Below are 27926 nucleotides of genomic sequence, written 5' to 3' on the forward strand. Positions count from 1 at the left end.
AATGTGATTTCAACTCTTTATGCCCCGGTGTTTCTGTTCCAGCGAGTGTCTTACGTTTTTAAGATGAAACTCAATGGTATGCAAGTTTGTTAGTGGTTAAACAAGGATAACAAACACTGGGTATTTCCTCAACCTCAGTGATGTGATGGGTGGGGGGAATCCTGGTTTGCAAACATCCGCTCGTGACTTTTTTTTTTCATTTTCTTCATCCGCGTCAAGCATGTTCTCATTAGACATTGCGCATGAAAATGATTTAACTTATTATGTCAAAGTGTGCCATAAAACTTAACGAGCCATAAATGCAGTGATGAGAGAACGGCTGCTCCCCACAGTTCCTGCTCATTGTTCCCTCAGTACCATTTCCTCTGGGAAATTTGGAGCCGTGGGACTGGGACCTGGACAAGGATAATTACTGGAAACGCTAATGGGAAGGAGGGGGGCGGACGTTGATTCTAAATGCTCTTTTTTTCTCTTTTGGCCTTACTGGGTTTGTCCACTCCTCTGGTAGCTCGTCTATTGGCCCAATCCTACATCAATCTGCTCAGTAACCGAGTCCCCCCTCAAGTTTGAAACTTTTTTTTTTAACGAAGAGGAGACGGACTCCGGTTACACGAACAGCAGCGAACTTGTAACTGATCCCGCAGCCCGCGAGGGAAGAAAACACTGTTTTAATAATTCACAAATCTGCGCCTGGCGGCTTTACGGTTACAGAGCAGCGAAAAGGAAGGGCAGTGAGACTTGGACGCGTTTTATAGCGGACATCCAACAAAAACAAAACAAGACAAAAAACTATGAGAAGCATGTTGTGAAGCGACAGGGATGAAGAGCTGAGCGACTGTGTTGAGATCAAAGCTCGTCAACTCCTGCGTCCGACCGAAGGTGAGTTGCTGTGTTCTTAACGCTCCGCAGGTTTTTCAGTGAAACATCTCCCCACCAAAAGATGGGCAGCAAACGTTACCCGTAAACCTCCTGTCACCAACAGGCCTGGCCTCTCAGCTACAGCTGTGCGAATACGGGTTCGATAAAGGAGGAGAGTTCAGTCGTTAGTGAGCGAACTCTTGTCTTATCTGCTTTGGTTAACGGCTGTTTGGAACGTGACGAACGCCATGTTTAACGGAAGTAACGGTCAACTCTTTGATTCAGACATCATGTTGATGAAGACAGCCCGCAGCTGTCTTGGGTGGGAGTGTGTGTGTGTGAGTGTTTTTGTGTGAACCGTCGTGTTTGCTCGGTTTGCTTGGCTCCTGATGAAAACTGCACTGCTTTGTGGTAAATGTCAGTGATTCATGTTGAAAGTCAGCTCCATGTTTTTACCCGGGTCCCTCAGACTCTGACTCTTTTGTCTTAATCAGTCACGAAAAGCTGCCAAACTTTTGAGTTTCGGGCTCATAAAACTGCAGTGGCTCTGAAAGCATGCGTGCCCTTTGAACCTATTAAAAACTGAACTTATATTGTTTGCATGGGGTTCCAAATGTGGCAAAAATATTTGACCTATTAATATTTCTTGTCCAGTACTTATCTGTTTTAAATAGTAATAATAAATAAATAAATAAAACACTGTTAACTAGAAAGTTGAGCATTAAACTATTTCATTTCTTTCTAAAAGTGAGCAGTGCGTTTAATATTTTTACAATGTGTGGCGTGTTCTTATACTGCATCCAAGTTGTACTCTGAACTGGAAAATTTTGCTATTACTTACAAAGGCCGACATTGCATTACATTAAGGTCATTCCTTACATTAATGGTGGTAAGATGTGGTGAAAACATGTTTTGGAAGACATACATACATCAGTGGATCTGAAACCATTTTGTTGTGCCTGCAACTCTAAACTGAACAAATTAAAAGCTGTCTTCCTATCGAAACTAGATCTTAAAATAATGTTTATTAGACATACTGCAAACTGCATGTATGGGCGCTGCCATATTGAAATGGCTTAACTTCTAAAGCTGTTTTCTTGTCATTTGAAGTTAAATCCAGTTAGTTCTGACTTCCTAAATACCTGGAATGTAGCATTATTATTATAATTATTATGAAATTACTAAATTTTGTTTGGGAATTTAATAATAAACTGAGTAAATGAATAAAGACATGATTTCAGTATTTACTTTTTCATTTGTATATGTCAGCATTATTACAGGTTAAGATTTTAATGATCAAAAAATTAGAAATTCTATATTTACATTCAGTTTATGCACCTTTTAATGGCCTTTAAGTAGAAACAGCTCAAAGTGGCAGCGAATAAGAAGCACAGCTGGCAAATTTGTCATGAACTCTTCTTGAAAGGAACATGCACATGGTTCTGTCTTTAAGGATGACAACAAAATGAAACTTTTTAGCTAATTTCTTGTAGCCCACAGTGAAACATGCGGTGGCAGCATCGCGCTGAGGTCAGCCTTTTCTGTAACACAAAAATGTTGATCAAAGTTGATTTGATCAAGCAAACAGGAAAATGCTACTGTGGAGTGAAGAACAGGCAAAAATGTCATGTGCAAGGCTGGTGGAGACGCTTCCTAATACATGTGCAGCTACAACTCCAGAGTGAACACGAATGCACACACCACACCTTTCAGATTGCATGCTTCATTTTCCTTTCACTTCACAATTATGCGCTACTCTTTGTTGATGTGTAAAACATATTGCAAGTTGTGGTTGTACCATGACAGCTTACTACTGTAAAGTGATTTCATTTGTAGTGATTTCATCAAAACCCATCCAACCAACGGCAGATTACGAAACGTTTCATCCCCACCAAAATAATCCTTTATGCTTTTGGGGGCTAATCAAAAGTTTACCCCAACCAATGCTGTAGACGGGGGCAAGACAGATTGGTTGGATTTATTTTGTAACACATTATTGTTTACATTGTAAAAGGCTTTACTCAACAAAACAAGGCCTGTGTGCAATATGAATGGCCCCTCTGTGCAGGCAGGGCTCTGGCAGGTAGCAGTGCACATTATCATGCACAACCCAGACAGACATGTCAACTGAATTACAACCTGGGATTTGGACCCTGGAGTTGGACTCGCTCCGCGCATTAGCTGTGTCGGTGGTGAAAATGATTTGCCGTTTTTCAGCCTGCCCTGTATTTCAGTTGCCAGGGCTTCCTTTGTGTCTGGCAGCCGCAGCTGTCAGTCGGCAGAGCTGAGAGAGAATTTGAGAGCCAATGGAGTATTGTTATATAATAGCAGATATTGTGTGTGTGTTTTTTTAGGTTTATTTAATAGGAACAGACATAATTCATAGATGTGAAGACCAGCACGTTCCCAATGCAAGTTTCTCGTTTGAGGTCATCTGAATCAATTGGGTTATCATTGGTACAAATAAATTCCCACCACTCGCAGTCTGTAGATGCATGACAGCACGGGTATGCACTTTGAAGCTTCTTTTTAGCTTATAAAAATTAGATAAAGTTTAGCGACACGTGCTTTGACGTATGAATGAGGATAATCTTTTAATTTTGTCATTTCTTTTAAGATTCAAATCTGTCGCCTCTATCAAAGAACCTGCAGCACATATTTCATTTCCTCTCTGTGGTGCAGTCTTCAGAAAAAAAAAATCAACCATTAGGTCAAACCTCAGTGACGGTCAGAAATAGGAATAGAAATAGCCTGATTAGTCAATTTCTGCTTGGTACTGTAGAGGCGTCTATAGTGTTTTCTAAGATGTGATTTCCAGGAAGAATGCATTGTTAATGCTATGAAACTTGTGTGAGTGAAAAGTTCAAACTTAAAGCAGCAACGCTTGCCAAAGAAATCAGATACAAGTAAAGTCTTAAGCATGAGAGAGGAAAAAAAAAACATAAATTGAAATTGGACACCTCATAGTCTAGTCTGGTTTTGTTGCACTGATGAAACTCATTGAATTCCTGTAAATGTTTAACCTTTATGTTGTTGGTATGGCTAAGGGATTTTTACTGTCACATAGTAGCAGTGGTGGTTTTTGATATCGGCTATATGGTTTCCCATCAAGGCCGGCATTTTGTTGGGGGGGTAACACAAGCACTTTTAGTGATGTTCAGTCTGAAGAGATTGTAAGAAAACATGTCCATAATGTTTAACTAATGCAACATTTCCAGTTTAATTTTAAGAACTATGGGATGCATTTGATTTGACAATTTCTAGTTCACAATCTACAGATTTAAAACACAGGTTGTGATTTATTGAAACTTTTTATTCAAATTCTGAAACAAGGTATGAAGTTACATTGAGAGAAAAACAAAGACTGTAATATATTTACTGTAACTCCACAGTGATATTTAAAGTTATTTGTGAAGCATTGTTTGCGTGAACAAAAAAGGGTGAAGGTTTTGTTTTCTGAAAAATATTGTCGAGTTAAGAGGCAGCTCTCATCCATAACAGCTAAAATTAAAGACAATAATCTGTTTTGTAGTTATTGTTATTTACGTCTCTCATTAGAAGTGGACGTGACTTCACTTTCTCTTTGCTCTTATTATGAACTTTAGGCAAGAAAACACGACATCAGAAACTTAAATTGTGATTCTATGTAAACTGTGAAATATAAGAAAATGGTTCTATTTTTAGTAGGTTAGTGTCTTAAGATGTATTTGACATGTAAAGTGTTTCCAGCTGAAGTTAGTCGGATGTGAAGAGTGCAAGGAACATAAACGATTTGAAAGCATGCCACTTTCATTTTTTTAAAAAAAGAGGAAATACATTTTATAACTAGCAGAAGTCATAGATTTCAGGTCCCAGCTCTAACATTGCATAAGTTTAGATGGTTAAAAAAAATCTCAGCTTTCTTTTGCACTCACTCAAATATTTCAACTGGGACTAAAAAAAAAGATGGCTAATAACATAGATCTGAAACAATTCAAATGCTTTCTAATGGGAAAAAACGCTTCTTAATCTGATGACTCTGTAGGCAGAAAAGCATCAGATTTAAAATCTATTTACAGTAGATTTCAGCCAGAGCTGGTTCTAATGACTGCTTGCTTTTTCCTAATTAACGAAAGCTTTATGCCTCACAACTGCTCCATCACTGTTCAGGCATGGCATGACTGAGAAAGACCATAAATAAAACAACAATACTTGCACAGCAGGATTAATCAGGGGCTTGTAAGCCTCATCTATGTATATTGCAGTGTAACTGTGTCCCGAGTTGATCCCCGTCTGAGCATTTTTGTGTTTATTTATTTTTTTTCAAAATGGGACAATACTGTCACGTTGTGCAGCACTCCCTGTGCTACGTTATTAAGAGCAAAACCTCAAAAACCTCCGCAGTGAACCTGGAGATGTTGTCGTTCCTGCTGAGGAGAATCCATGGTAACTCATTACCACGACGAGAAAGGTCTTTTACAAGCCAATAATGTTAAACTGGAAGCAGTGGTGGCCCCTGGAAACATGAAACACTCTTGCGTTTTTGGAGCGTCGGCTGATCTGAAAGCACACCGCGGGCCCGACGGGCTGACACCGCGACATTGTTTCAAACAATTGAGCCGCTGATGGAGTCCGCTAATAAAACTGGACTCATTTTAGATTCCACTTGAGTCATCTGTTGACTCACAGTGTCCTTCTCAATTTTCCCTGATGGCTATCTGTGTTGCTCCTGCAAACCCGAGCACACTTGTATTTGTCAGCCTATAACTCGCCAAGTTAGAAAATTATGCTCTCTGTGCTTGAGGTGAGGACAATTAGTCATAATGTGTGCCGCTCTTATGGTGGCCTTAATTAAAATGTCAAAGGCCTTGACGCAAGTCATAGCTCAAGCACTGGTTAGCCCCTTGATTATGTCTTCCATGATCTGCAGAGCTGTTAAGATGCTAATTATACTGTAAATAATATATAATTTAAAACGTAGACATGCCAGTTAAAGTGAAGTTACCTAAGAGTGGGCAGCTCTGGCGATTCCTTCTTCTTCGCTTTTTTTCTTTTTGTTTTTTTTTGTACCTTGTATTTCAAATGAGCTTGCTTGTACCCATTAATTAACAATCTACTTACGCATTTTAATACACGAACAAGTGTTGTGAGTGAGCACTGTGCTGGGCCTCAGGCTGTGCAGCAGCCACTGTATTTTCAGCCTTATTACACATGCCTAACACTGACTGATGTTCCCAAATGAATGCCAGCAGCTCATAGCCACTATCTCTTCCTATATGTGCTGAGCCCAGCTTTTATCCTGGTCTCTCATCTTTTTCCCCAACCTGTTGCGCAGTGGCAGCCCGCTCTCAGGCTCAAGTCTATTTTAGTTCAAATTGGCAGACTGAATTATTAAAAGCAGATCCATTATGTGCCCGTGTGTTAATTATTAATTGTTCAGTGGGCTTCTGGCAGATCTGAGAAAACCGTTAAAGGGAAGAGCAAAGTATTTGAGCAGAAGACACTGATTGCCAACTGACTCCGAACGGTTACTGCATTAGGAAATAAAGATGACGGATCCATAATTACAATGCAAAGATCCAAAGCCAGGGTTGTTTCATGCACTCGTGAGCGTGCTTCATCTGTTCCAACATTGCAGTTGCTCCTCACAAGTCAAACCTGCCACACGATAATGAGTACAAACACATCGGCCTGCCGGAGACGGTTTGGTAACACATGCGATGCTGCGAGTATCCATTAGCAGTCAGGACCGCCTCCGTTACGCAACATCTCAAGAGAAGAGAGGAGAAGAGTGAGACTGCAAAACTTGATGAGAGATGAAATTGCAGCATGCGCTTTGTCCTGAAATCCTGCAGCCCGACTCTCCAACAGCAAAGGAGTTCCAGTTGTGCAGCTCACTGAAATGGTTACGTGTCCTCTCAGAACACAAAGCGCGGATGTACTTTATAGAACAACCGGGATTTTCTATTGTGTCTTTTAAATGGAAACGGATTATAAAGCCAAAGGGAGGGATAGAATCTGTGGAGAAAGAGGAGATTAATTGAGCAGACATCTAATACCTTTGGTCACGATTAAACAAGTTCATTGCAGCTTTATTTGGAGTTTCTGCTGTCATGTTTGTTTGTTGTACATGCAGCTTTGCAATGCAAAGGGACTCAGAGATTTTATCGTTCACTAAAAAGGACCTTTTTAGAGATTTGGGTGGACCTGAATCTGTTGTGTCGTAGGAGAGACATGTCTGACCCATCCACCTGACCATGAGGATTTGATTTCTAAAGCTGCCAGTATTTGCAAATCCAACAGCGGGTTTCATGTCCGACGGCAGTTAAAATTCAAATGCACAAAACAGCAATTTGATGCTCTTTCTTTCAGCCTTCCTGTTGTCTGCTGAAAGTTTTGCTCTCTGCCAGCTTTTCTTGCTCACTCGCAGCCTGAATGAACCAAAGCAGTACCTTGATATGTCGAAGAAAATAACATTTTGCTTATAAATAGCCTCTTGCATATCTGTGCTTCATAAGGCTTCCGTAGACACACCTCTATGATATTAAAATGGTTGTCACCACTAATCACCCTGCTAGTAACATTTAGCTCAAATAGAAATGAGTCCTTTTTTTAAATTTCCTATGAGCTGGTCACTGACTAGTCAGGACTAATTGAGCTGAAAATTGTCTGTTTTCCTGCTATCAGCTTATATATTTCTATTTTATCAGTGTGTGTAGAATTCATAAATTTTCCACCAAAAGGTCAAACATGAACTTTTTATTATGCAATAAAGCTATTCAGAAGCACTACTCTGGTCTCAGCAGACAACTTTCAGGAGCTATCCTCTAATTGTGAAGAAGTATTTAACAACCTTCCCCTATTGCATTTTTAAAATCTTGCATCTTCTTGTTTCCTGCCTGATTACAGGACATTTTCCACTGGCAGTTTGTTTTTAAACCGCACTGTGTTTTTGTTTGCTTGGTGTATTATTTTTTTTTATGGCAGAATCAGTTGTTGGAAAAACTGTAGAAACATTTTTATGTGGTGGTGCATCTTCTTAATGGCAGGAAGATTACATGTGGTCTGGGTCTTTTTTTGTTTGTTTGTTGTTGTTATGTTGTACCCAACTGTTCAGCTTCTTGACTTTCTCCCCGTTAAATAATATCTTTTGATGGACTTTTTGTACTTTGTTGGATTCATTGCTGCTTAAAGGATTTTAACTGGTAATTCTGTTGCTTTCAATTATCTTTCATTAAGAATGCAAGATCATTGACCACCAATAAAAGGAGCTGGGAAATAGGGGCGCACTGATCGATCAGCTGGTCAATCAACCCCATTTTCCTAAATTTTGGGTGATTGGCGAGCGGCTGCTGCCTACATGTGAAACTGATCTTATTCACCAATCTTATTTACGTTTAAATAGCCACAAAACTGCTGCACACTTTATTGGTGGTTTAAGGTTTTCAATTACATCAAACCATGTGGTTTTGTAATGTGAAACATTAAAAACTAAAGCAACTGATTTTTGTAGATTAGTTAATTTAGTAGTTTCAACAGCAATGCTCTAAACGTTTCATTTATATTTGAGAGCACTACCTCATGTTCAGCTAAAACAAGTTTGTATTGTTTCACATGTACTGATCAATATTAAAGAAAATAAGATTGGAACATTGAAAGGGTATTGTGATGTCATAACAACCCAACAGTGTCAGTTTAGAAAGAATCGCTTTCTGCCAAAATCCAGAGTCAGCAGTTCAGACTTTATATATATAAAGACCACCTATCTCTCTCTCTCTCTCTCTCTCTCTCTCTCTCTATATATATATATATATATATATATATATATATATATATATATATATATATATATATATATATATATATATATATATATATTTTTTTTTTTTTTTTTTTTTTTTTTTTTTTTTTTGTGGTTGTCCAGAAAACTGCAATTGGTGCAATCAGTCTTATTACTTGTAATGCACAACTTTAGGAGCTTATTTTAAATAGCAGTCCCTGTAATTTGCTTAAATATGTGTAATTTTGGAAGCAGTCATTTAACTCACATTTTAGGTGATAAAATAATCAGTATGTATGTAAGCAATCAACTGAAAGAGTAAGTATTCTCTCTCTATCAAACTTCGTCACTTCTAGCCAGGTTGCGTGCCAGCACTGGGAAAAGGAGCTGACCCTTTGTTTTAAGGACTGCTATTGTTGTAAGGTAATATTGTTCTCTTATGCCAGACTGGAAACAGGATATCTGTTCATATGCGGACATCTTAGCCACTGCATTATTCTGTTCTGTAATTAATGGTGAGCTGACTTCCGCTTCTGAATGAGCGACATCCTACCCAGCTGAGTCCATTCACATGGAACAAGTTATATTTCAAGGAACTTGGTGTCAAAATGGAATCATCTATCCACTGAAAATAATCATGAATTTCAGGGACTTCCCCCAAGCAGGCTCATATTTTTAACTGGATTAAATAAGTTAAAATGAAAAGTAGACTGAATGCTGTCATAGTCTTCAGCAAATTTACATTTTGCTCTAACATCAGCATGTTTTTGTTGTTATTGTTGATGAAACTCATTGATAATTTTACATAAAATTATCAATCTGATCTCAAATTTGAGTTAACTGGGGAAAGATATTACGGTAAATAAATACAAAATGCTGTTTTTAAAGTTTACTATGGTTATTTAAAATGGCTAAAATTAGTGTGATGGGAAAAAAGTACATCTGTAAGGAGGTAAAAAGCTGTACTCATCTTATTACATCATCGCTGTACTCTTCCCTCTACTTGCAAAACATGTTTGCTTGTTTAAATGAGTTTAAATGTGATGTGTACATTTCTCCCAGTTTAAAGTAGCTCTCATTAAGCACCTTGATAATCTCAGACTCTCCTGCTTTTTGTTTCTGCTGTATAACTGCTGTTGTGCAAACACACTCTTTTCCACCAAGTTTTCAAATAATCTGCTCCTGTTTAAGTGATTAAATATACTGGTAAATTATTTGAACTCTTTCTATGTACTTACCCACCACGTCTTTCATTGTGTGTGTTTGACATTTGCCGTTTCAGCAACAGAAATGACGCCGATGGGTGAATGGAAGCAGGCGCACCGTAAAGGTCACTGGCCCGCCTCAAACTGCTAACCTGTTTGACCGTACGCGAGTCAGACAACCACGTTAACCACTGCTTTTGAAATGCCAATGACTGAAACCGTGAGGGGATTACAAAGCTTTTCTGTTTTGTTGCTGCGTGTTCTGATTCTGTGATCTCCTCCATCCTAAAGAAGGGAGGATTTGCTCTGATGGAGTTGTCTCTCCCGGGGGCACAGCGCTCCAGTCCACATGACTACTAAATCCCAGAAGAATATGAACGTCGTGACATTTTCTGCTGCCATCAACCAGTCGATTGTTGTTCTGTCATGGGAAGCTCCACAGTCCCAGCTGAAGCTCCTCCGCCCCAAGTTGTGGTGGCCTGAGTACTTTTATAATTTTGTGTTGCCGTCCCGTTAATGCTGACTCTTATCGGCATCCCTCAAGCTGTCTGTTTCCAGCTTCCTGTCATTTCTCACCTGTCACTTCTCAGCTTTATGGTCTCTGACAGCAGAGTTGAGGTGATGTAGAGGATTTATCTGTGACTTTGCTCAATGCTCCCCGTTTGTAAACAAATGCTACACAAAATACCTAAAATATCAGGCACTGCTATTGTGATGAATTTATCTCACCAAGCGTCTGAAGCTGAAAGGAAACATAAGAAGTAAACAAAATGGCATCATAATTTTTAAGTTTGAAGAGGAAGAAAATGTTAGACGTATCGATGAGGCTTTTCGTTGGCCGATTCAGATTTCCTTTTTCTTTGGTTTTACCTGCTAATTCCAATTTGCATTGCACTTTTATTTTTTTCCGAGGGCTACAGCACTTAACAGGAAATAATATTTGTGCCTCCACTTAACTAAAATATTGTGAAATAATCTATCAGAAAATTAGAAAGCTTCTTGGGCTTCCTCAGATTATTTAAAAGGAAATAAATTTTCACGTATGTAAACGTATGGTTTTGAGGAAAGGAATAAAACATTTTCCAAAAAAAAATCTTATTTCTCATTATTTAGCAAGAAGGGAAAAAAATTATTTACTTGCCTGAAGCAACAATGGTTTAGTCTGATTGTCAGAAGGCGAGGCAAAAAAAAAAAAAAAAGCAGACAACGTCTGGTTTATATTGTAAATCCCAAACATTTATCTCATTCTTACTGAATATAGATGAAAAGTGCATCCAAACACAAGCTGCTGTTTGATGCATTTTGAGATCCAAGATGGAGGCGGGAGTAATTAGTTTTGATACATTAATGAATATAACTGGGGGACATTTTTATAGTATATTTTATCTGCCAATTACTCATCAGAAGCAGTGTAAGGAAACTTGGCAGATTCCTTGTCTTGGACTCATTGATCGGTGCATCTTTATTCAAAACTTTTATTGCTGGTTAAAAATGGAGACACTCAAAGATGTAATGCAACTGGATCAATGCATTAATAAGGATGCACATAAAAGCCAACTTGTCTTGTGATTTGTCTTCACAATATCTTCATCTAACCTCTTATTCCAGAGGTAGAAACTTGGTTCTCATTGATTGACCAACTAACCTTTAAAGATCCTAGAACCTAGTTCGGCTCTAATGCTTGATTGTTCCGCTTCGCGTTCTTTGTTAAACAAAAGAAAAATCAGAATACACCGAACCCAACATGCCACCCAGCTCGTCGTTCACTCCCATGTTTATCTCCCGCCTTGAATACTGCAACATATTTGAAATATTAGCCTTCAAAGTTGCTAATGGAACAGCTCCCACCTACTTGAATGCTCTCGCGAAGGCTTATGTCACAACTTGGCCTCCCAGGTCACCAAGGGATTGTCGGCTCGCGCTGCCTACACCACACTCAAGACAATCCAGGCTTTTTTTTAGATGTCGTTCCAAGATTGTGGGATGACCCAGAAAGCACTACCAGAACAGGGGCGACCTTGTTTATTGTCAAGAAGCTGTTGAAGACCTGGTTTTTCAGATAGCATTTCCTTCGCTGTACTTCCCTACAATCTCTATTGCGGTATTTCTTTGTGCACTTTCCTTATCGGGTTCTGACACCTCTGCATGGCCTTCCTATTGGATGTCATATTGTTAGCTTTGATATTGACTATGGTTTTAGATCCTGGCTTGTAATTTGCTTTGAATAAAAGCGTCTGCTAAGTGGATAAACTTAAATATAAACTGAACTTTTTCATTGCGACAACACAAAATCTTACCAAGTATTTTTGGTCTGGTCTCTAGTGTACATATCTTAGCACACTTCAAATAAGACAAAGCCAACTTTCAAGTAACTTTTTAGCAAGATATAGGAGCTTGTTTTAAGTAAATAATTAATTAATATTGATGATCAAGTGCTAGTCATAAGTGAAATAATCTGCCACTGGATCGAGACATTTTTCCCATTTTTTAAGTGAAAGAGTCTGCCATTGGAACTTGTGCTTTTTCATTCATTTTAAGGATTATTGGAATTAAAACAAGCTCTTCAGTTTTGTTTGTCTTATTTTATGTGTATTTAGATCTTTGCTTTTGATCCTAGACCTTCAGATTTTGTGTTTTTGCACTTTTGAAGTAAGTTTTGTGTGGATTTTAGTTTCTTAGTGGGGTCTTCATCTAAACTGTAAGTGGGGTTTGGAGTAGCGAAAGAAAAGCTCATATATATAGAACCTGCATTAGGTCCGGTCCCTAATGTGTTCTTAAAGTTTGGTTAAAATGTATTATTGCTTAAGCCAATTCATAATTTAGAGGATTAGTCTCTGAGTGACGAGATTAGTTCTACATTCACTTCTTAATGGATCCTTGCACTTTTCCTGGGAATCTCTGAGAATAACCGCATATTCCCCTCTTCTACATCCTTTCATAAGCCCTGGATGGTAACGATGAACATGTGACAAACAAGGCCTCAAACTGTCATCATTAAAGTCCTGATTGATGTTTTGCCACAAGCTGTGGCTTTTTGTGTAATTGCAAATTATATGATGTTGGTTTTTGGGCTGTTTGGCAAAATAACCGAAGAAAACCTCAAAATCACATAAAGATCTTGGTCATGGGTGTGTCTCCGTGTCAGAATGTTTTAGTTGAAACTTTTTAAAAAAAAACATTTTTATCAGCATGTGACGATAAGCACATTTTAAAACTATTTACACTCGGTACCTAATCTTAAATGGTCTGCTACATTCCTTTTATAATTTGTTGTGTGTCCATTCACTTCATTGCACTCAAGGACCTTATGAAAAAGCTGGATGCGACAGCTGATGGATCCCATATGAATACATTGAAATGACATCCAAAGTGTTCCCATACAAACAGCAGCTTTATCTGCTCTGAAACTCAAGACGCCTCAAATTAATTATGGATATCTCAGTTTCTTTTCATCTCGCTTGAAAATCCTCCCAGACGCGCTGAGGAAGGCCAGGTAAGTTATTTTATTGTCGTTGCAGTCTGTTCTAAGCTCCATCCCTCAGTTGGGCTGTCACACCGACTTGACAGGACTGTCTGTACCTGCAGCAGGGCAACAGAGTCCCTGCTTCCATTACCTGAGCTCATGCACTGTCACAAGACATCCATCACACATCGTGTGATGTCTGGCTTCATTTCCAGGAGTCACCTCTGCCGAGCCGCTGTCTCTTTTTGAGCAAGGCGTCGTCGGCTAGTTCGAGGCGACCGTGTGAGTTTGCGGCTCGTCTTAACCGCTCTCATTAGAAGTGCTGAGCTCCAGGCCCGTTGCTGTAAGTGCAGATGTTTGTTTTTGTGCAGATCAGCATGCCTTGTATATTCTGCCACATTGCTGAGCAGCGCTTTCTCCTGTCACGTCTTGTTTTGCTTCACATCCGGTAAAGTCTTGCCTCTCTAAATACCATGGAGACACCGTGTCAGAGTTTGCTGTCTGCAGCCACTGCACTTCACAGACCATTTAAGATTAGGTGCTCATCACTTTCATGCTTCGCAGCCACGCATGTACACATGTTTACATGGAGCATTAAGCTTTCTTTCCTTGGGGGCAACAGGAGTGGGGGCAACGGGTCTTTGCAGTGGCATGCAGAAGGGACAACTTTAGTGAATAAAATATGATTTTCAGAGGACATCAATTTAACACGTATGTAAGATCCTCTGGTTTGTCTGAAATAAATGTAAGAAAAAATGACTGAAACCGTGTTTGTTGCAAAGTTAACTGGGATACTGGACTTGGCTGAGGCTCAGTTTACCTCTTCACTAATCAGGGCTCCCATTTTGTACTTACACTTTATCTATACAACCAACCCATTTTGTTTGAGTATATATCTGTGGTAAATGCAGGGTATCTATGCAGTCTGCGGAAGAATGTAATTTGTGTTGTTTGCCAGGCACAAAAAAGAATTGAAGAATGAAAAAAATATTGGTGCTTTCTGACTTTAAACCCCATTTCATCATCCCTTCATTCCTTCCTCCTTGTGTTTAAGGATTGAGAACTTAGAAAGGTTGAAACAGGAAAAGCACAGAAATGTGATGGAGCAGATCGAGGGTTTCGGGAAGGTGGTTAAAGTGCAGCAAGAAGCAAAAGTGAATGGAAATTATGTAAAGAAGTTGAAGGGGACAGAAAGAGAGGCAAAACACTAAATGAAGTCATGCACACATTTTTACCAATCTTTTTGAAATGCTCTAAGTGATTTAAAGAAAGATGACGCACATATTTCAAGGCTTTTGTCACATCACAGTGTAATGACTCAAACACAATACAACAGTATTCTTCTTTGTCATATTTACAGACTTGTCTTAATCTGCATTTCAATATCAATATCACCCTGATTGGTGATGATCCATTATGGTTTTATTTGGAGTTTGCGTTGATCACGATTGGTTGGTTTCAACTTATTCTCCTGCATTTTGGAAAGTGACCCCAAAATGCCCCCAAGTCCGAGGTAGATAATAACACCTAGGGAGTTACATAAATGCCAATGTAATATGTATATATTTTTAGCTACTTTTTAACTTTTTTCTTTTCGCACAATGCATCATTTTTGCTCAGAAATGTAGACGATGAGCAGGTTTTGGAGGAAGCTGCTTTTGGAGGAGGTTTTCATACACCTGCTTATTCCTGGCAGCGTTCTGGCGGTGAGTAAGCCCCACTCCCTCTGGATGAGAAACCACGGCACACATGGATCATATCAGGAGGCTTCTCTGTTGGCAGGACACCGGGCTCAAGGCAGTGCTCACCCTTTCAGCTCTGCATAAATGATTTCCAGATGTCCCAAGCAAATGGACAAAGGATTCATTGGTGATTTTAACATTGCCCTTTTCTCATGTATTGCATGTGGTACATATATATATGGTTGATCATTTGTACTTCTGACACCAACATGAGAGAAGCTTTCTGCTGCACTTGACAGCACTACAGAGTAGTGCTAATCTTTTTACTCATTTTTGTGTTAACCGATTAATAATTGGACATCAAATGGTAGTCAGTAGATTTTTTTTTTTCCTTATGAAAAAGAATTTGAACTGGCTGAAGCTAAAACAGTTTTTTTTTTTTTTTATTTTATTTAAAATGTATCTATTTTTTGTACAATTGTGACTTAATTCCTGCATGGTTTATTTCACCAAATTGCCTTTTTTAAGTCTGTATGCTCCAGTTTAATGATTAATTGTTTACTAAATCAGTTGACGATTATTTCAATCGACTCTCCTTGATCAATTTGATTAATCGTCTCAGCCCTAGAATATGTCTTTATAAATGGCTAGGTGTTTTGTGTTGCAGTGGGATCTTTTTTTGATATACAACACAATCCCTACAAAAGAAATTCCTTTTAGCTTTTTCTCCAAAACCGTCACCTCCACCTTTCGGGTTATGTTTTTTTTTTTTTTAAACAACTTAATGGAAACACTATTGCTGCCGATCATTCACAAGCTTTTAGAGACCATCAACATTTTCTCACTTTTGGCAGCTGCTTCAGGTATTACATTACGGATTGTTGAGATGACGTCGGAGGAGTCTGGCTTTATAAACCTTCAAATTAAATGTGTCCCGGCTTTTTCCTGAAAGAAATGCCTGTGAACGAGGCAAAGCCCATAGAAGCTAATTAAGATTTTAGAGCTTAGTAAAAGCCGCTTGAAAGCTAAAATCTCTCGGGTTGGCTGAGCATTCGCGCAGCTCTTCTATTCTCCTCTTTAGAGCAAGAATGTTAAAAGTGTGTTTCTTCTTTGGAGATGACTGGATTTTCTTCTGTACCATGAATAATAACAGGAAGGTTAGCAAAACTTTGACATGCACCTCTCAGTGTTTCTCTCGAGTGGCTCCCCTTGCACACAAGCCTCCATATTTGCACTGTTTATATACACAAACCCTGACAGGCAAACACTCCACCTCCCTGCGCTCCCGTCCTCCTCATCCCCTGTTTTCTGTAGCTCTCCGGCTACACAGCTGACAGCGTATGATGGCTCAGGTCCCTGACGAGAGTGGAATTTAATGAGCACTATGAAATCTCTCTCCAATCTAAGAAAGTGGTCTATATCCATCAGCACTTCTCAAAACTGATACACGTCCATCATCGGGAGAGGAACAGGGAGGTGTAAATCCAGACTTTCTTTTTTTTTTCTTGAATCTTCTAAAATGTGATTCTGCTCTCAGAGTTGACCAGACCAGCCAAGCACCTACCACGGATTTCAAAACTCATCTTTTTTTAATTTTTTTTCCTCGGCCGAGTCATTATAGGTCTCTTTTCCTTTGTTTTACATTTCACACGCGTTGCATCAGAGGACGTCTGCTGCTCAGTAAGTTAGTTAGGACTACGTTGAAGCAGCGGATGAGGAATCTGCCGCCGCTCCTTCTTCACAAGCTCTACCAGAGACACGACTACGTGTCCGGCAGCCGCCTCAAGGCGAGGCCGGCGTTGCATCCTGCTCCGGGACGCTCCGTAAACGAGCTGTCGTTCGACGTTTTCTCATGGCGTCGGTATTGACGTGGAGCACACCTCCACCCTCTCACATTCTCTCCCATCTCCCCGCCTTCGCTCGCCCTCTCCTCGTGGGTCTCCTTTCTGGGAGGCGTGCTGCTGACGCTCTCCAAGGAGTCTTATTGGTATGCTCAGAGAGGCATTGCAGACGGAGGGAAAGAGAGGAATGAAAGTCAAACACTGCAGCAGGAGATTCACTGCCTCCTTCCAGCTTCCATCAACAGTGGGGGGGGGAAACAAAAATCACAACTTACCCAGCAGGGAAATCTCGTACAGCTCCTTCCTTTCTTTTTTCCTGCTTTGTATTTGTAATTATGGCCCTGCGAGAGGATAGACAGTTGGCCTTTGGGGCAAATACTCAATAAATCTTTAGGGCTCCTTTCATGCTGAGACATAAAGATTAACTCTTTATCATGATGTCAATGGGACACTTGGTTAAATGCAGCTTCTTTGTTTTTGTTTTTTTCAGTTACATTTTGCAATAATTCACATGTTTGAGACTCTGAAAGGAAGGAAATCTGATCTGACTGTCGAGTCTGCTTTATTTGTCTTTTTTTCCCCCCTGAGGTGTAGAAGTGTTTCCTTTATTTCTGTGTGCCTTTCGTCACTTCCCCAAGTTCCTCACTGTTGGGCTTGGCATTGTTTATTTAACAAAGGAACAGATGAACTTTAAGGTTCGGATGCAATTGCACATTTTTATCCAAATAATTGTTCATCAAATAGAAAAAAAAACATATTTTTCCCCTCGTCTAATACTTTTTATTATTCAGCTTGTGCTTAGTGAGCTTTAACGTTTGCTTGTTGTTGGGGGGGGGGGGGGGGGTTATGCTTTTAATAACATAAAAATATTTGCAAGAACTTGTCTGTTTTTCCTCCGGGAAATCATAGCATGCTAATTTTACAAGTTACTTCAGTCATATTGACAAATGTGCCAGTTTTACAGACGCAAAAGTACATCTGTAAAACTGACAGATACCAGTTTTACATCAGGAAAGCTCAGGACAAGAAGATCTTTTCGGATGAAGATTTGTTTTTCTGAAACCGAAGCATACTATTCCTTATACTCTTCTCAGCAACCGGTGGCATCGCCGGTATCTGCTTCAGCAGTGTTCTTTTAATTGATGACCCGGGTTTGGCATTTTTCCACTGCTATTTTGATGATTCGTCTTTGGTGATAAGCTCCAAGTCTTTGAGTTTGGACGGATTCTCTGCCATCAGCATTATATTCAACTCCCGCTTCAGAAATATTACTTCAGGCAATAAAAACATGTTTCAAAAAGTAAAATATTACTTCAACCCTAAATTTGATGATAGAAGCCCAGCAAAAACAAAGGATAACTATATATCCTCGAATGAAAATGTGCCAAATACTAGTTTGTCTTAAACCTAAGCATTTATTTAATTATCTCTTTTTTGTATTCTCTTATTTGTGTTTTTGAAGGGGGAAGAATTTAGTTTCATATTTAGTAACTTTGAACTGATGGGTTGGGCTGTTCAGTTCATTCTGAAAGTTTTTTGGTTGTGGTTGTGCTCTTCATTTCTATATTGTAAAAATAATAAAACATGTTAAATACAAACTATCCCTTTGTTCCGATGAAATGGTCATAATGCTGCTGGCTGGAGCTGCGTGATATATTATCGCAATATCATCTTACAGAGTTTGCATTTTTCTGTAATACATTTAGGGGTGCTAGTTTTATAACGCAGCATAAAAGGTTTTAGGATATATAGAAAAAGAAGGTCCAACAGCAGAGCGGAGAAGTTGAGAGGAGCTGCTGAACGCTGTGATACAAACCCAGTGAAGCGCTGGTATCCCAGCGTAATAGACTGTCAGGTCGTGTCCTTGTCCCTTTCCACTGTGGGAAGGAATACTCTAGCAGTCAGGCTGTGACGGCAGCATAACACTGTTTGGATCAGCACCACGAGGTAGATTGCATTCTCTCTTGAGTTTCCTCAGCAGCATAGTGTCTGTCTCTTTCTCTCTGCCCTCTTCTGTAAATCATATCAGCCAGACTGATGCAATCAGTATCCTCTGCACAGATGTTGTTCAGGTTGAGGAAGCAGTGACAAACTAAACAATGCTCTCACACCATAGAGTAGAAAGTGTTTATCTGATAATGGGGTTGGATATTTTTCTCTTTTTTTTTTCTTTTTTTTTTTGGTTGATACGAGTTTGCTTAAGTCCTCCCTATCAGGAATCCCGAACTGACTGTTAGCCTTCCTTTGGTATGTGAATGTGTATCTCTCTCCAAACTCCCCTTGATAAAACTTCTGTTTGCCACAGATAAGGTACCAAGCACTGATAAGTGCAGGAACCTCATTTAAAAAATATGATTCATCCCTTTAAATAACTCCACAGGACATTGCTGATGTTTCTTATGGACTGGTTCCTAATGCCGTGCTCTCAACCATAAATGAACGTGAATAAAGCTTGCAGCAACAAAATGTAGTAGTAGTTGTGAAGCTGCGTGCAAGCAGACTGAATTTGCTGAACATTTGCGTTCAGTTTTTGAGTTGCTGGAGTTCACTAAAGATGAACCGTCCTTTCTATATTATCCCAGTAGTGGTGAGGTAATAATGCAGTAGGAGATGGCTAACACCTCCCATTAATGGTAGATCCATAAAGACAAGAGCAGAAAACTGACAAGGCAGGAGCTGTTTAGTTTCGCCATTTTAGCTGCGTCTTGATAAATTATAATGTCACTAAAAAGTTTGTTTCAGTAATTCAATTCAAAAACTGAAACTTGTACACATTATGTGTTTCTGACACATAGAAAACATATGTGTCAGAATATTTGAAGCTCTGGTTTCTATTTTGCTGGCTTAAAGTTAGTGGAAATGTCAGCCTAATAAAAAGTAAACCCGGTATTTGGGTTTACTGAATAGCCTTATCGAATAACTGAAATCTATCATATAACTGTTTATTTTAATAGTTGGTGCAGTGAATATATCTGAAAATGCATTAATAAACAATGGAAACTCTGAGGCTTAAGAACTCTTCCTCATCTTGGCTTTTGGACATACAGCCAGTCAGTGACAAGGAAAATGTACGGTGCTCCTGGATCGGCTGCTTTGCAAATGCCAACCAATGGCATTGCACTTTTTCTTTTGAATATTTCAGATATGCTGTATAAAAAAATATTTGTTATAGGTACATTTTCTGTAAATAATTTGGGATTCCACTGAAAACTTGTCAGATGTTCTCTGTGATCGCTCTGGTTCTGCTGGAATGCTAAGGAGCTGGGTTGCTTTAATTGCAGCCTCCTCCTTGTCCGCATTATTAGGTTGCTTTTTCTCATTTTGAACCTCTGAGCAGCAGTCCAATGTTTTTTCTCCCTAGCCCAGACGGGACACTTCTGGTGTCTGGTTTAAGAGTTGCTTAAGACATAAAATGCAACGGTCCGTGCCCTGGACACGACCAGGTGTGGTGGCTCAGCCTGTGCTTTGTGATTCTCTCCCAAACTCTTTAAATTCTTGGATCAAGCATTGTGTGAACGTTTTGTGGCTCATGCTCCTGGTGGAGGGAGTCCAGTCAGCAATCTTCCACTTTATTGAGTAAACCATAACATAGGCATAACATTTCTATAATGAAATCATTTTCATTGGTTTTATGTACCACAAAATTTTGTGAGCTATAAGCCATAATCATAAAAATAAACTCTTGAATAGAATTGGTGACATGGATCTATGTATGTCCCACTGTTTATTTGACTCATCTGCAGAGTTTGAATGAAACTAAACGTTTGATGTCAATTTAAAGCTCCTGTTTATATATAGTAAATCTGTAAACACCTGTTCATTCACTTTCCTGTGCTGCCAATGGACTGTTACAGAAAAAAAAACATTTTTTTTATTATTTTTTTCCCACATACTCCCAGGTGATGCTGGGAGATTCGCAAAGGTTAGAGAGGAAAATAGATTCTCTTTATTTTATTCCTTTGAAAAGAGGAATGTGTAAACCTGCTGTGAAAGCCGGCAGCCTCCGTGACCTCCCACTATTCACGGGCTTTTATCATGCGTGCAGCCTGTCACTGAGTCACCTCAGTTGGCACGCAAACACAAAGATTCACACATAAAGTCAAGCCACCCGTATGCGGCGACCGAACGGCGTCTGTGTGTCTGCAGCTCGTTCCCCGGCCGGTTTTTAGGCTAACTCGATGTCCAGATTACGCCGGCTGCTTTGCGTGGTCGTGCTTTGAGCGACTTCACTCCCACACTCACGACGACACATCCTTCTCCAGCTAGCAAGCCAGAGGGGCGCCGGCACTAATTTGACAGCTGCCACGGCTCATTATCTGATAAAAAGACAGTTCTTGGCCCCGCAGTTAAAACACCATCAGTGTAAATGTTATTTGCAATAACCTCATGCATTGCAGACTGCCAAGGTAAAGCACTGTCAAGCAGGGTGTCTAAGGAAGGGTTGCTTTAGTTTCTAATTTTGTGCCAACGGCGGAGCACCAGTGAACAAACATCGTCTTTATAGGCATGTCCTGTAAGGTGACCCATTTCCTGTTGGATATAACCATTAACCAGGCTGCTGTCCTCTCTTTGCTCCATCCTGACCCAGACTCGACCATGGACTCCTTCAGCACCAAGAGCCTGGCCCTGCAGGCACAGAAGAAGCTGATGAGCAAGATGGCCACCAAGAGCATGGCCAACCTCTTCATAGACGACACCAGCAGCGAAGTGCTGGACGAGCTGTACCGCGTCACCAAGGAGTACACGCGCAACCGCAAAGAGTCCCAGAAGATCATCAAAAACCTAATCAAGATGGTGGTGAAGCTGGGCGTGCTCTACAGAAACAACCAGTTCAACGGCGAGGAGCTGATCCTGGTGGAAAACTTCAGGTGAGACAGAAGAAACCATCAAGCCTCTTTTGTTGAATGTGAAATGTCACATTATAGAATTAAATATTGTTTCATTTTCGATTTGGCTAAGGCTATGTCCACCAGCTTTGTACATTTAGAAATTGCTCAACTGTCATATTTTTCATTGCAAAACAGCTCTAGTTCTGTCAGATTTCATGGAGAGTATCTATGAAAAGCAGTTTTCAATTCTTGCAACATGTTTTGAATTCAGTTTAGGTCCATTTTACCAAAGTTAATATGCTTCAACCTAAATTATGTCATTGTAGCTGTGGTTATACAGTTTCCTGCCATATGCAGCGTTTTGCATGTAGGCCAAAAAGTTTACATTTGGTTTCATTTCATCAGGACTCACTCTTGAATTTGTTGGCGTGTTTTACAAACAGGGTTCTTTAAGGCTCTTCATCAGTCAGACTTTTATGGAACGTTTTACTTTCAGTTCCCAATTATGCTCTGCTTTGCTCTGATCTGTCATAAGAAATGTTGATGAAACGCTTCAATTTTTTTGCTTGTAACATCACAAAATATGGAAAGGGCTATTAATATTTTTCCTAGGAACTCTGTATTATATGCTGTTAAAAAAAACCTTTCTTTTAAAACAGTTGGCTGGCTTCTAAACATTTTTGTCTTTACTTCATTTCTCAAAGAAGCAGTGCAACACAATATTGAATCTTTGTTGCTGTGCCATCGTGGAACAAAGTCGTTCAGTTAAAGACATTGCCATTATTTATTGTTAATATTAGCATTTTGCCTATTAGCATATTGACTTTATCAGGTCTGGTCAAGAAGCACAGCAGGCCTGCAAACCTTCCTGCAGTGCTGTAGATCCAGCTTGATGATTTGCTTGTATTCTGCGCAGAGGGAAGACAGGTAGTGTTAGATTTCTACCAGAATGTTTCTGGTTTTTAGCTTACTCTGCTTTCTTTCTTTCTTCTCCTCCAGTCTCAGCTTTGGTGGTGTTTGCTGTGTGAGGAAAGTTTGCAGGGTTTTGACTTTTGTAGCACAGAAACTAATCAATTATACACTTGTAGCTCAGCTAACAACAGAATTACTCAGCACTGGTAATGTTGCAAGAAGAGAACCAGTAAACTGGACCTTATCCTCCTTATTCCTGACGTCTGTGATGGTTTCCATGAATTTTAACCCAACAGACTATCGGCTGCTCATCTGTTGGGACTGGCCTAAAATCATGCCTAAAATATTTCTGTTAATCCTTTTCAGAAATTGATCTTTTTTTCTTTTTTTTTTTTTGAAGGTGACATTTTGTTTGTAGGATTTCAGTCACTGAAGAGAAAGGCGCAAACATCCGTAGGGGGAGTAGCTGCAAAATCTAGATTCTTTAGTCACATTCATTCTGTTTTCCTATCTGTTGGTAACAAATGGAAACATTGAGTGCTTGGATAATCCTGTTTCACTTTGGGTACATGTTCAACACACACAAGCCGAAGCCAATTAATTCTTTTTTTCTTTTTATTGGCACTGCCATTAAAAGAGCAGCAAGTTCTTGAGGTTTGCAAGGACATGTCCTTAACTCTCTTAAGACATATTAGATATCATTAGCCTTTTATGATGACTTTCTGTCTCAATTGAATCAGTGTCTGTCAAACCTTAGTCTGGCTTTTATTTCTTTACTAATATAACTCTCATGAAAGTTCAACTTGTGCAGCCAATTTCAAACACATACTTCCCTTGTCAGTATTAAAAAGCCTACTGTAAATGTTCTGAAGGTATCTAAGAGTTTTTTTGTGACTTCTTTTAACATCTTGCAGTCAGATTTCATGGTGAACTTTCATGGACGACCAGACCTGAGCACATTAGCAGCTGTTTTTAAATCCCTTATCAGACTCGTACGCTGTTACCATCTCCTTACTGGAGGCTTTAGACAGATCGTTGGATCTTCAGCACTAAACAAAATCCCTGAGGTTTAAACAGTGAGCAGTTTGGAGGTTTGGTCCACTGCTCAAAGTAACATGGTTCCTACTTTGGAGTTCCCTCAAGTACAGTATGTTTGCTAAATCACATTCGTGGAAAACGTTTTATTTGCCTTCTTTTTTAGTGTCTTGGATTACGTAAGCCTTTAAATATCCTTCACCACCTCAGCCTGTTCCTCATTCACATGAGCTGTTCTCTGTTTTTGTTTTCAGCTCTGGTTCACTGTTTGGGTTTGGGTGTCTTTGGTTGTTTGAGTCAAGCATCTGACTGTAAACAATGTATGTCAGGAGTTGACAAACCTCAAAGTAACAAGGATATACCTTTTTTTTTTTTTTTTTGTTCCAGAAAAATAAAACCTGCAGTGTGAGGCATTTTCTTATGTGCTGATGGAAGCAGCTTAATGAAATTGACTTTTACATCACTTTGTATATTTTCCTCTAAAACAGTAAAAGTCTGAGGACTGTGAAGCTGACATAAGTGCAGAGTCTGGAGAACAGGGCTTGTGTTAGTGCGGAGATGTGTGCTTGTGCAGGACAGCGCTGTAACTAGTGCAGGGAGGGAGCCATGAAAGTTTCCTCCTGAAAATCAAGAGGCAGCACTTTCTATTTTTTACTCCCCTCTTGCTGCTGCTGCTCTGGTGTAGAAACTGACGGCCTCTCGCTCGCTCTCCTCCTCGCAGGAAGAAAGTCCACACTCTGGCCATGACCGCCGTCAGCTTCCACCAGATCGAGTTCACCTTCGACCGCCGCGTCATGAGCGGCATCTTGAACGAGTGCCGCGAGCTCCTGCACCAGGCCATCCGCCGCCACCTGACCGCCAAGAGCCACTCGCGGGTCAATCACGTCTTCAATCACTTCGCCGACTGCGACTTCCTGGCGGCTCTGTACGGGCCCGCCGAGGTTTACCGGACCCACCTGCAGAGGATCTGCAACGGGGTCAACAAGATGCTTGATGACGGGAACCTCTGACCTCCAGGCGCCATACTGTTGCCTCAACGCTAATTGTTGGATTTTCTTTTTTTTATTGTTATTATTATTATTGTAAAGGTGACAATCATAAAAAAATTGTACTCTTCCAGATGTTACTGTACTGACATTCTCTCTATAAGTTTGTCCACAGACTGCTTCTGTGCTTTTTTTTTTTTTTTTTTTTTTACATATAGCTATAACTGAATGTAAAACTTTACACTTTTGTTAATACATGTGACAACTGTGCCTGTAAACCCCCTATTTTATTCTTGTTTTGGCATTAAAAACTCATAAACATTGGCACAGGCCTAACCTCTGCCAGGTGCCTTTAAGGGACACACACCTGAAGAGGAACAAATAACATACAGGAATGATTGTTTTTGTTTTTCCTTGTCAGGGTAGTGTTGCACTCATTTCTGAACAAGCGCTGTACCGTTTTCTCATCTGCCGTTGTGAAGCTCAGCAGCCGGGTAATCCTGCTTAGCCTGCGTTTTCCCCACTTTTAGAGGAGAAGCCAGACATTTGTTTCCAAAGGCTGCCGTTGGACTCTTAACGGTCTGGTTTCTGGCTAACACAACAGATGTAAAATATGCGAGTCACTGGAAGAACTGTAGACAAGAAGGAATGCGTTGGTGCTGCACGCTGTCGATAGTTTCGAGCGTCTCTCTCTGGATGCGCAATCATCCGGTCGGGGAGATTCCCGGTGAGGCACCAGCTGCAAGGTTTGGCCAGCGGGGGAAACCTGATGTTGCAGCCCGAGTTCTGCTGGTCGTTCGGATCCAGCCTCGTCTGAGCTGAAGTGGCTCCTCATAAGCAGTCGAATGAAAGACAGGCTGCTTGGAGGACCCGGCAGGTACAGAAATGATCACAGAGACGAACACGGCGCCTGATTGTGTTCTCCCACCGCAATTACAGCTCCTCGCTCCAGGGTGGCGTAATGGCCTGGAGCTCGCCTCTGTCGAGCAGCCACTCCATTCCCCCCCTAATGTGATGGAGGCAGCCACCTCTGTTGGCGCAGAGCGAGGAGTCCTTTAATGGACTGAAACATGTGTTTCTTCCCCCTTTTAAGCAGCATATGAACAGTTACAACTATCCCTCTCTAAGCTCACATAATAATGGATGTCTTTCCTTTTTGTCCACCTTGTTTTGTATCAGCGCCTCTGTCTGGGAGATTGTTTTGTGCTGCGGCCTCATTTAGTATTCTGACTGTGTGTGTGTGTGTGTGTTTGTACCTGTGAGAGAATTGGAAATTGAGCCGTGTAATGAGTGCTGTGCTTTCCCAGATAGGATTGCTGAAACTTTAACTTCTTCTGCAGCAGCCCGGCCAAAGAAAACAGCACTGATGAAACTCCAAATGCTTCCTTTTCTTAGAGTGACACTCAGTGAAACTGCATGCTCTTGATTATTGACAATAAGGGACACACAGAACCTGACTGTTGCGGTTTCAGGCTATTTTAATGAACCGTTTGTCATTCTTATTCGACTTCCTACACACTGTCTCACTTTTGACCGCATCATTTTGGAAGGCTTTGAAGTAAATCCCTTCTCCTTAAAGAGTTGATTGTAATTGTCTCTTTGTGGCATTTTTGTAAAGTCCGTCCATATCTCAGGGATAGTTTAAATCTGCTAGCTTCAAATCACCACCGCAGGCCGTTTGAGCTGCCTCATTTATTTTTACAAAAACTCACCTTTAATAGTTTTCTCGTGTTTTTTTTTTTATTTTTATTTCAGTGAATTTTTGTATTTGCTGATTGTTTCGTGTCTCTGTACTGTATCCTTACGCAACTAATATAATACAGATTACTTTTTGAAGGAAAAAGAATAAAGTCTCCCTTGTCTCTTTTTATCTTTAATCACACACAGCGTCATCTCATCAGCGTTTTGGATGTTCTGCGTTTTTCCTGCCCGGATGGATCGGGTCTGACTAATCTGTGTGTGTGTGTGACCTGAATTTCGTCGACTAAATCCCTCACTCTTGCTTCGGGAGGGAGGGAGAATAAAAACACAAACTCATCTGACTTGATAAGCAACTCGAGTCGGGGGTCACTTTTTTCCGCTTCTCCCAAGCGGATGCCTCGGTCAAAGGTAGGGCAGGAAATGAGTGAAGCAGAAAGACTTTTTTTTTTTCTGTTTTTGGACATTTAAACATTGAGCTCAGCTTCAGTTTGATTAAATGCCTCTGCGTGCGTGTACGTCCACTCATAACGCACCATCTACTCTGCAAGGTTGTAGAATGAAACGATAATTTGCCTCGAAACGTGTTCGACGGTCCGCCCTGCAGCACACTTGAAAATCTGCTGCAGAACTAAGTGGCCATTTATCCTCTAATGTGCTCATTAACTCAACGTGAGGGTTTTTTTTGTGTGTGTGTGTGTGCAAGTTCAGAGCATGTTGTGACTGAGGGGCTTAAAAGCATCTTTTTTTTTTCCACTGTCTTCCCTGCTTTTCTCCTGTGATGTTAAATAAAGCAAAAAAATATTAATCCGAAATATTTCTTTCTTCTTCTCCCCTGGGTAAAGTTGCATAAGACGTGTTCAGCAAGGGTCCTAAGACTTTTAATTTACTTTTCTTTTTTTTATTATTGTTTCCTATCTTGGTCTATCTACTTTGCGTTGATAGACCAACGCAAAGCAATGATAATAGTTGATTGACCCATAGAATAAAAGCATCTGAAACAAAGCATTTGTTTCTATTAAGCACCTTTGTATGTCTAATCCACTTGAGAGTAGATTGTTTGCCCTTTTCTTTCTGTAAAAATTGCTCAAGATCTGTCAGATTGTATGGAAACTGGCCATGAACATTAACTCTCACCACAGATTTTCTATTTGGTTTGGGCCTGGATTTGATTAGGCCATTCTAACACAAAATTATGCCTTGTTATGACCATGTTACGACTATGTTTCACAGTCCAGCTAGTATTTAATCCAGCGTTTTGCATTTAGAGAAAAAAAAAAAGAGAGAGAAAACTTTGGCCTCAACTGATTAAATCACCTTCTTTAACATGTCAGCTGTGTTGTTTACATGGCTTCTGACTTCATGAGGTTCCATGTTTTTACTTCTTCTCATAGAGATTTGCTTCATACTTTTATGGGGCCCTCTATGTGCCTTAAGAAATTGTTTTCTGAACTAAAACTGCTTTTAATTTCTGCAGAACTCTCCTTGAGCTGAGCTACTTGATAGCCATGATGTGTGTTCACTCCTATTCTCAACCAAACCTCTAAGGCCTACTGAAGGTTACTGCAATGCATTTTAATTGGGAGCATGCCACACTTTTCAGATATTAGTCCGTAAATCATTTTGAAAGCCATAAAATCCACATATCTTTACCTAGC

General features: G+C 40.0%; 1 protein-coding gene across 2 annotated transcripts; it reads left to right on the forward strand.

The window, feature by feature from the left end:
- The first annotated feature begins 264 nt into the window (after window positions 1–264).
- tnfaip8l1 (tumor necrosis factor, alpha-induced protein 8-like 1) lies at window positions 265–27151 on the forward strand. 2 transcript variants are annotated; one of them, XM_055053850.1, is made up of 3 exons: window positions 265–879; window positions 21397–21676; window positions 24306–27151. In XM_055053850.1, exons 2-3 carry the CDS (start codon window positions 21405–21407, stop codon window positions 24592–24594), a joined length of 561 nt encoding a protein of 186 aa, XP_054909825.1. In that variant the 5' UTR covers window positions 265–879; window positions 21397–21404; the 3' UTR covers window positions 24595–27151. The 2 variants fall into 2 exon arrangements, with proteins under 2 accessions (XP_054909825.1, XP_054909835.1); XM_055053860.1 differs by lacking the exon at window positions 265–879 and adding an exon at window positions 13063–13315.
- Window positions 27152–27926: the final 775 nt, after the last annotated feature.

Source organism: Poeciliopsis prolifica, unplaced genomic scaffold, assembly GCF_027474105.1.
Source record: "Poeciliopsis prolifica strain line A6 unplaced genomic scaffold, Auburn_PproV2 SCAFFOLD002, whole genome shotgun sequence".
NCBI classification, from domain to species: domain Eukaryota; kingdom Metazoa; phylum Chordata; class Actinopteri; order Cyprinodontiformes; family Poeciliidae; genus Poeciliopsis; species Poeciliopsis prolifica.

Excerpts from the sequence above, each read along its gene's own strand:
- tnfaip8l1 (XM_055053850.1), top strand. The coding sequence starts at position 21,405 with ATGGACTCCTTCAGCACCAAGAGCCTGGCCCTGCAGGCACAGAAGAAG. Across the intron at positions 21,677-24,305 it reads ATCCTGGTGGAAAACTTCAG|GAAGAAAGTCCACACTCTGG; the intron begins GTGAGACAGAAG and ends TCCTCCTCGCAG.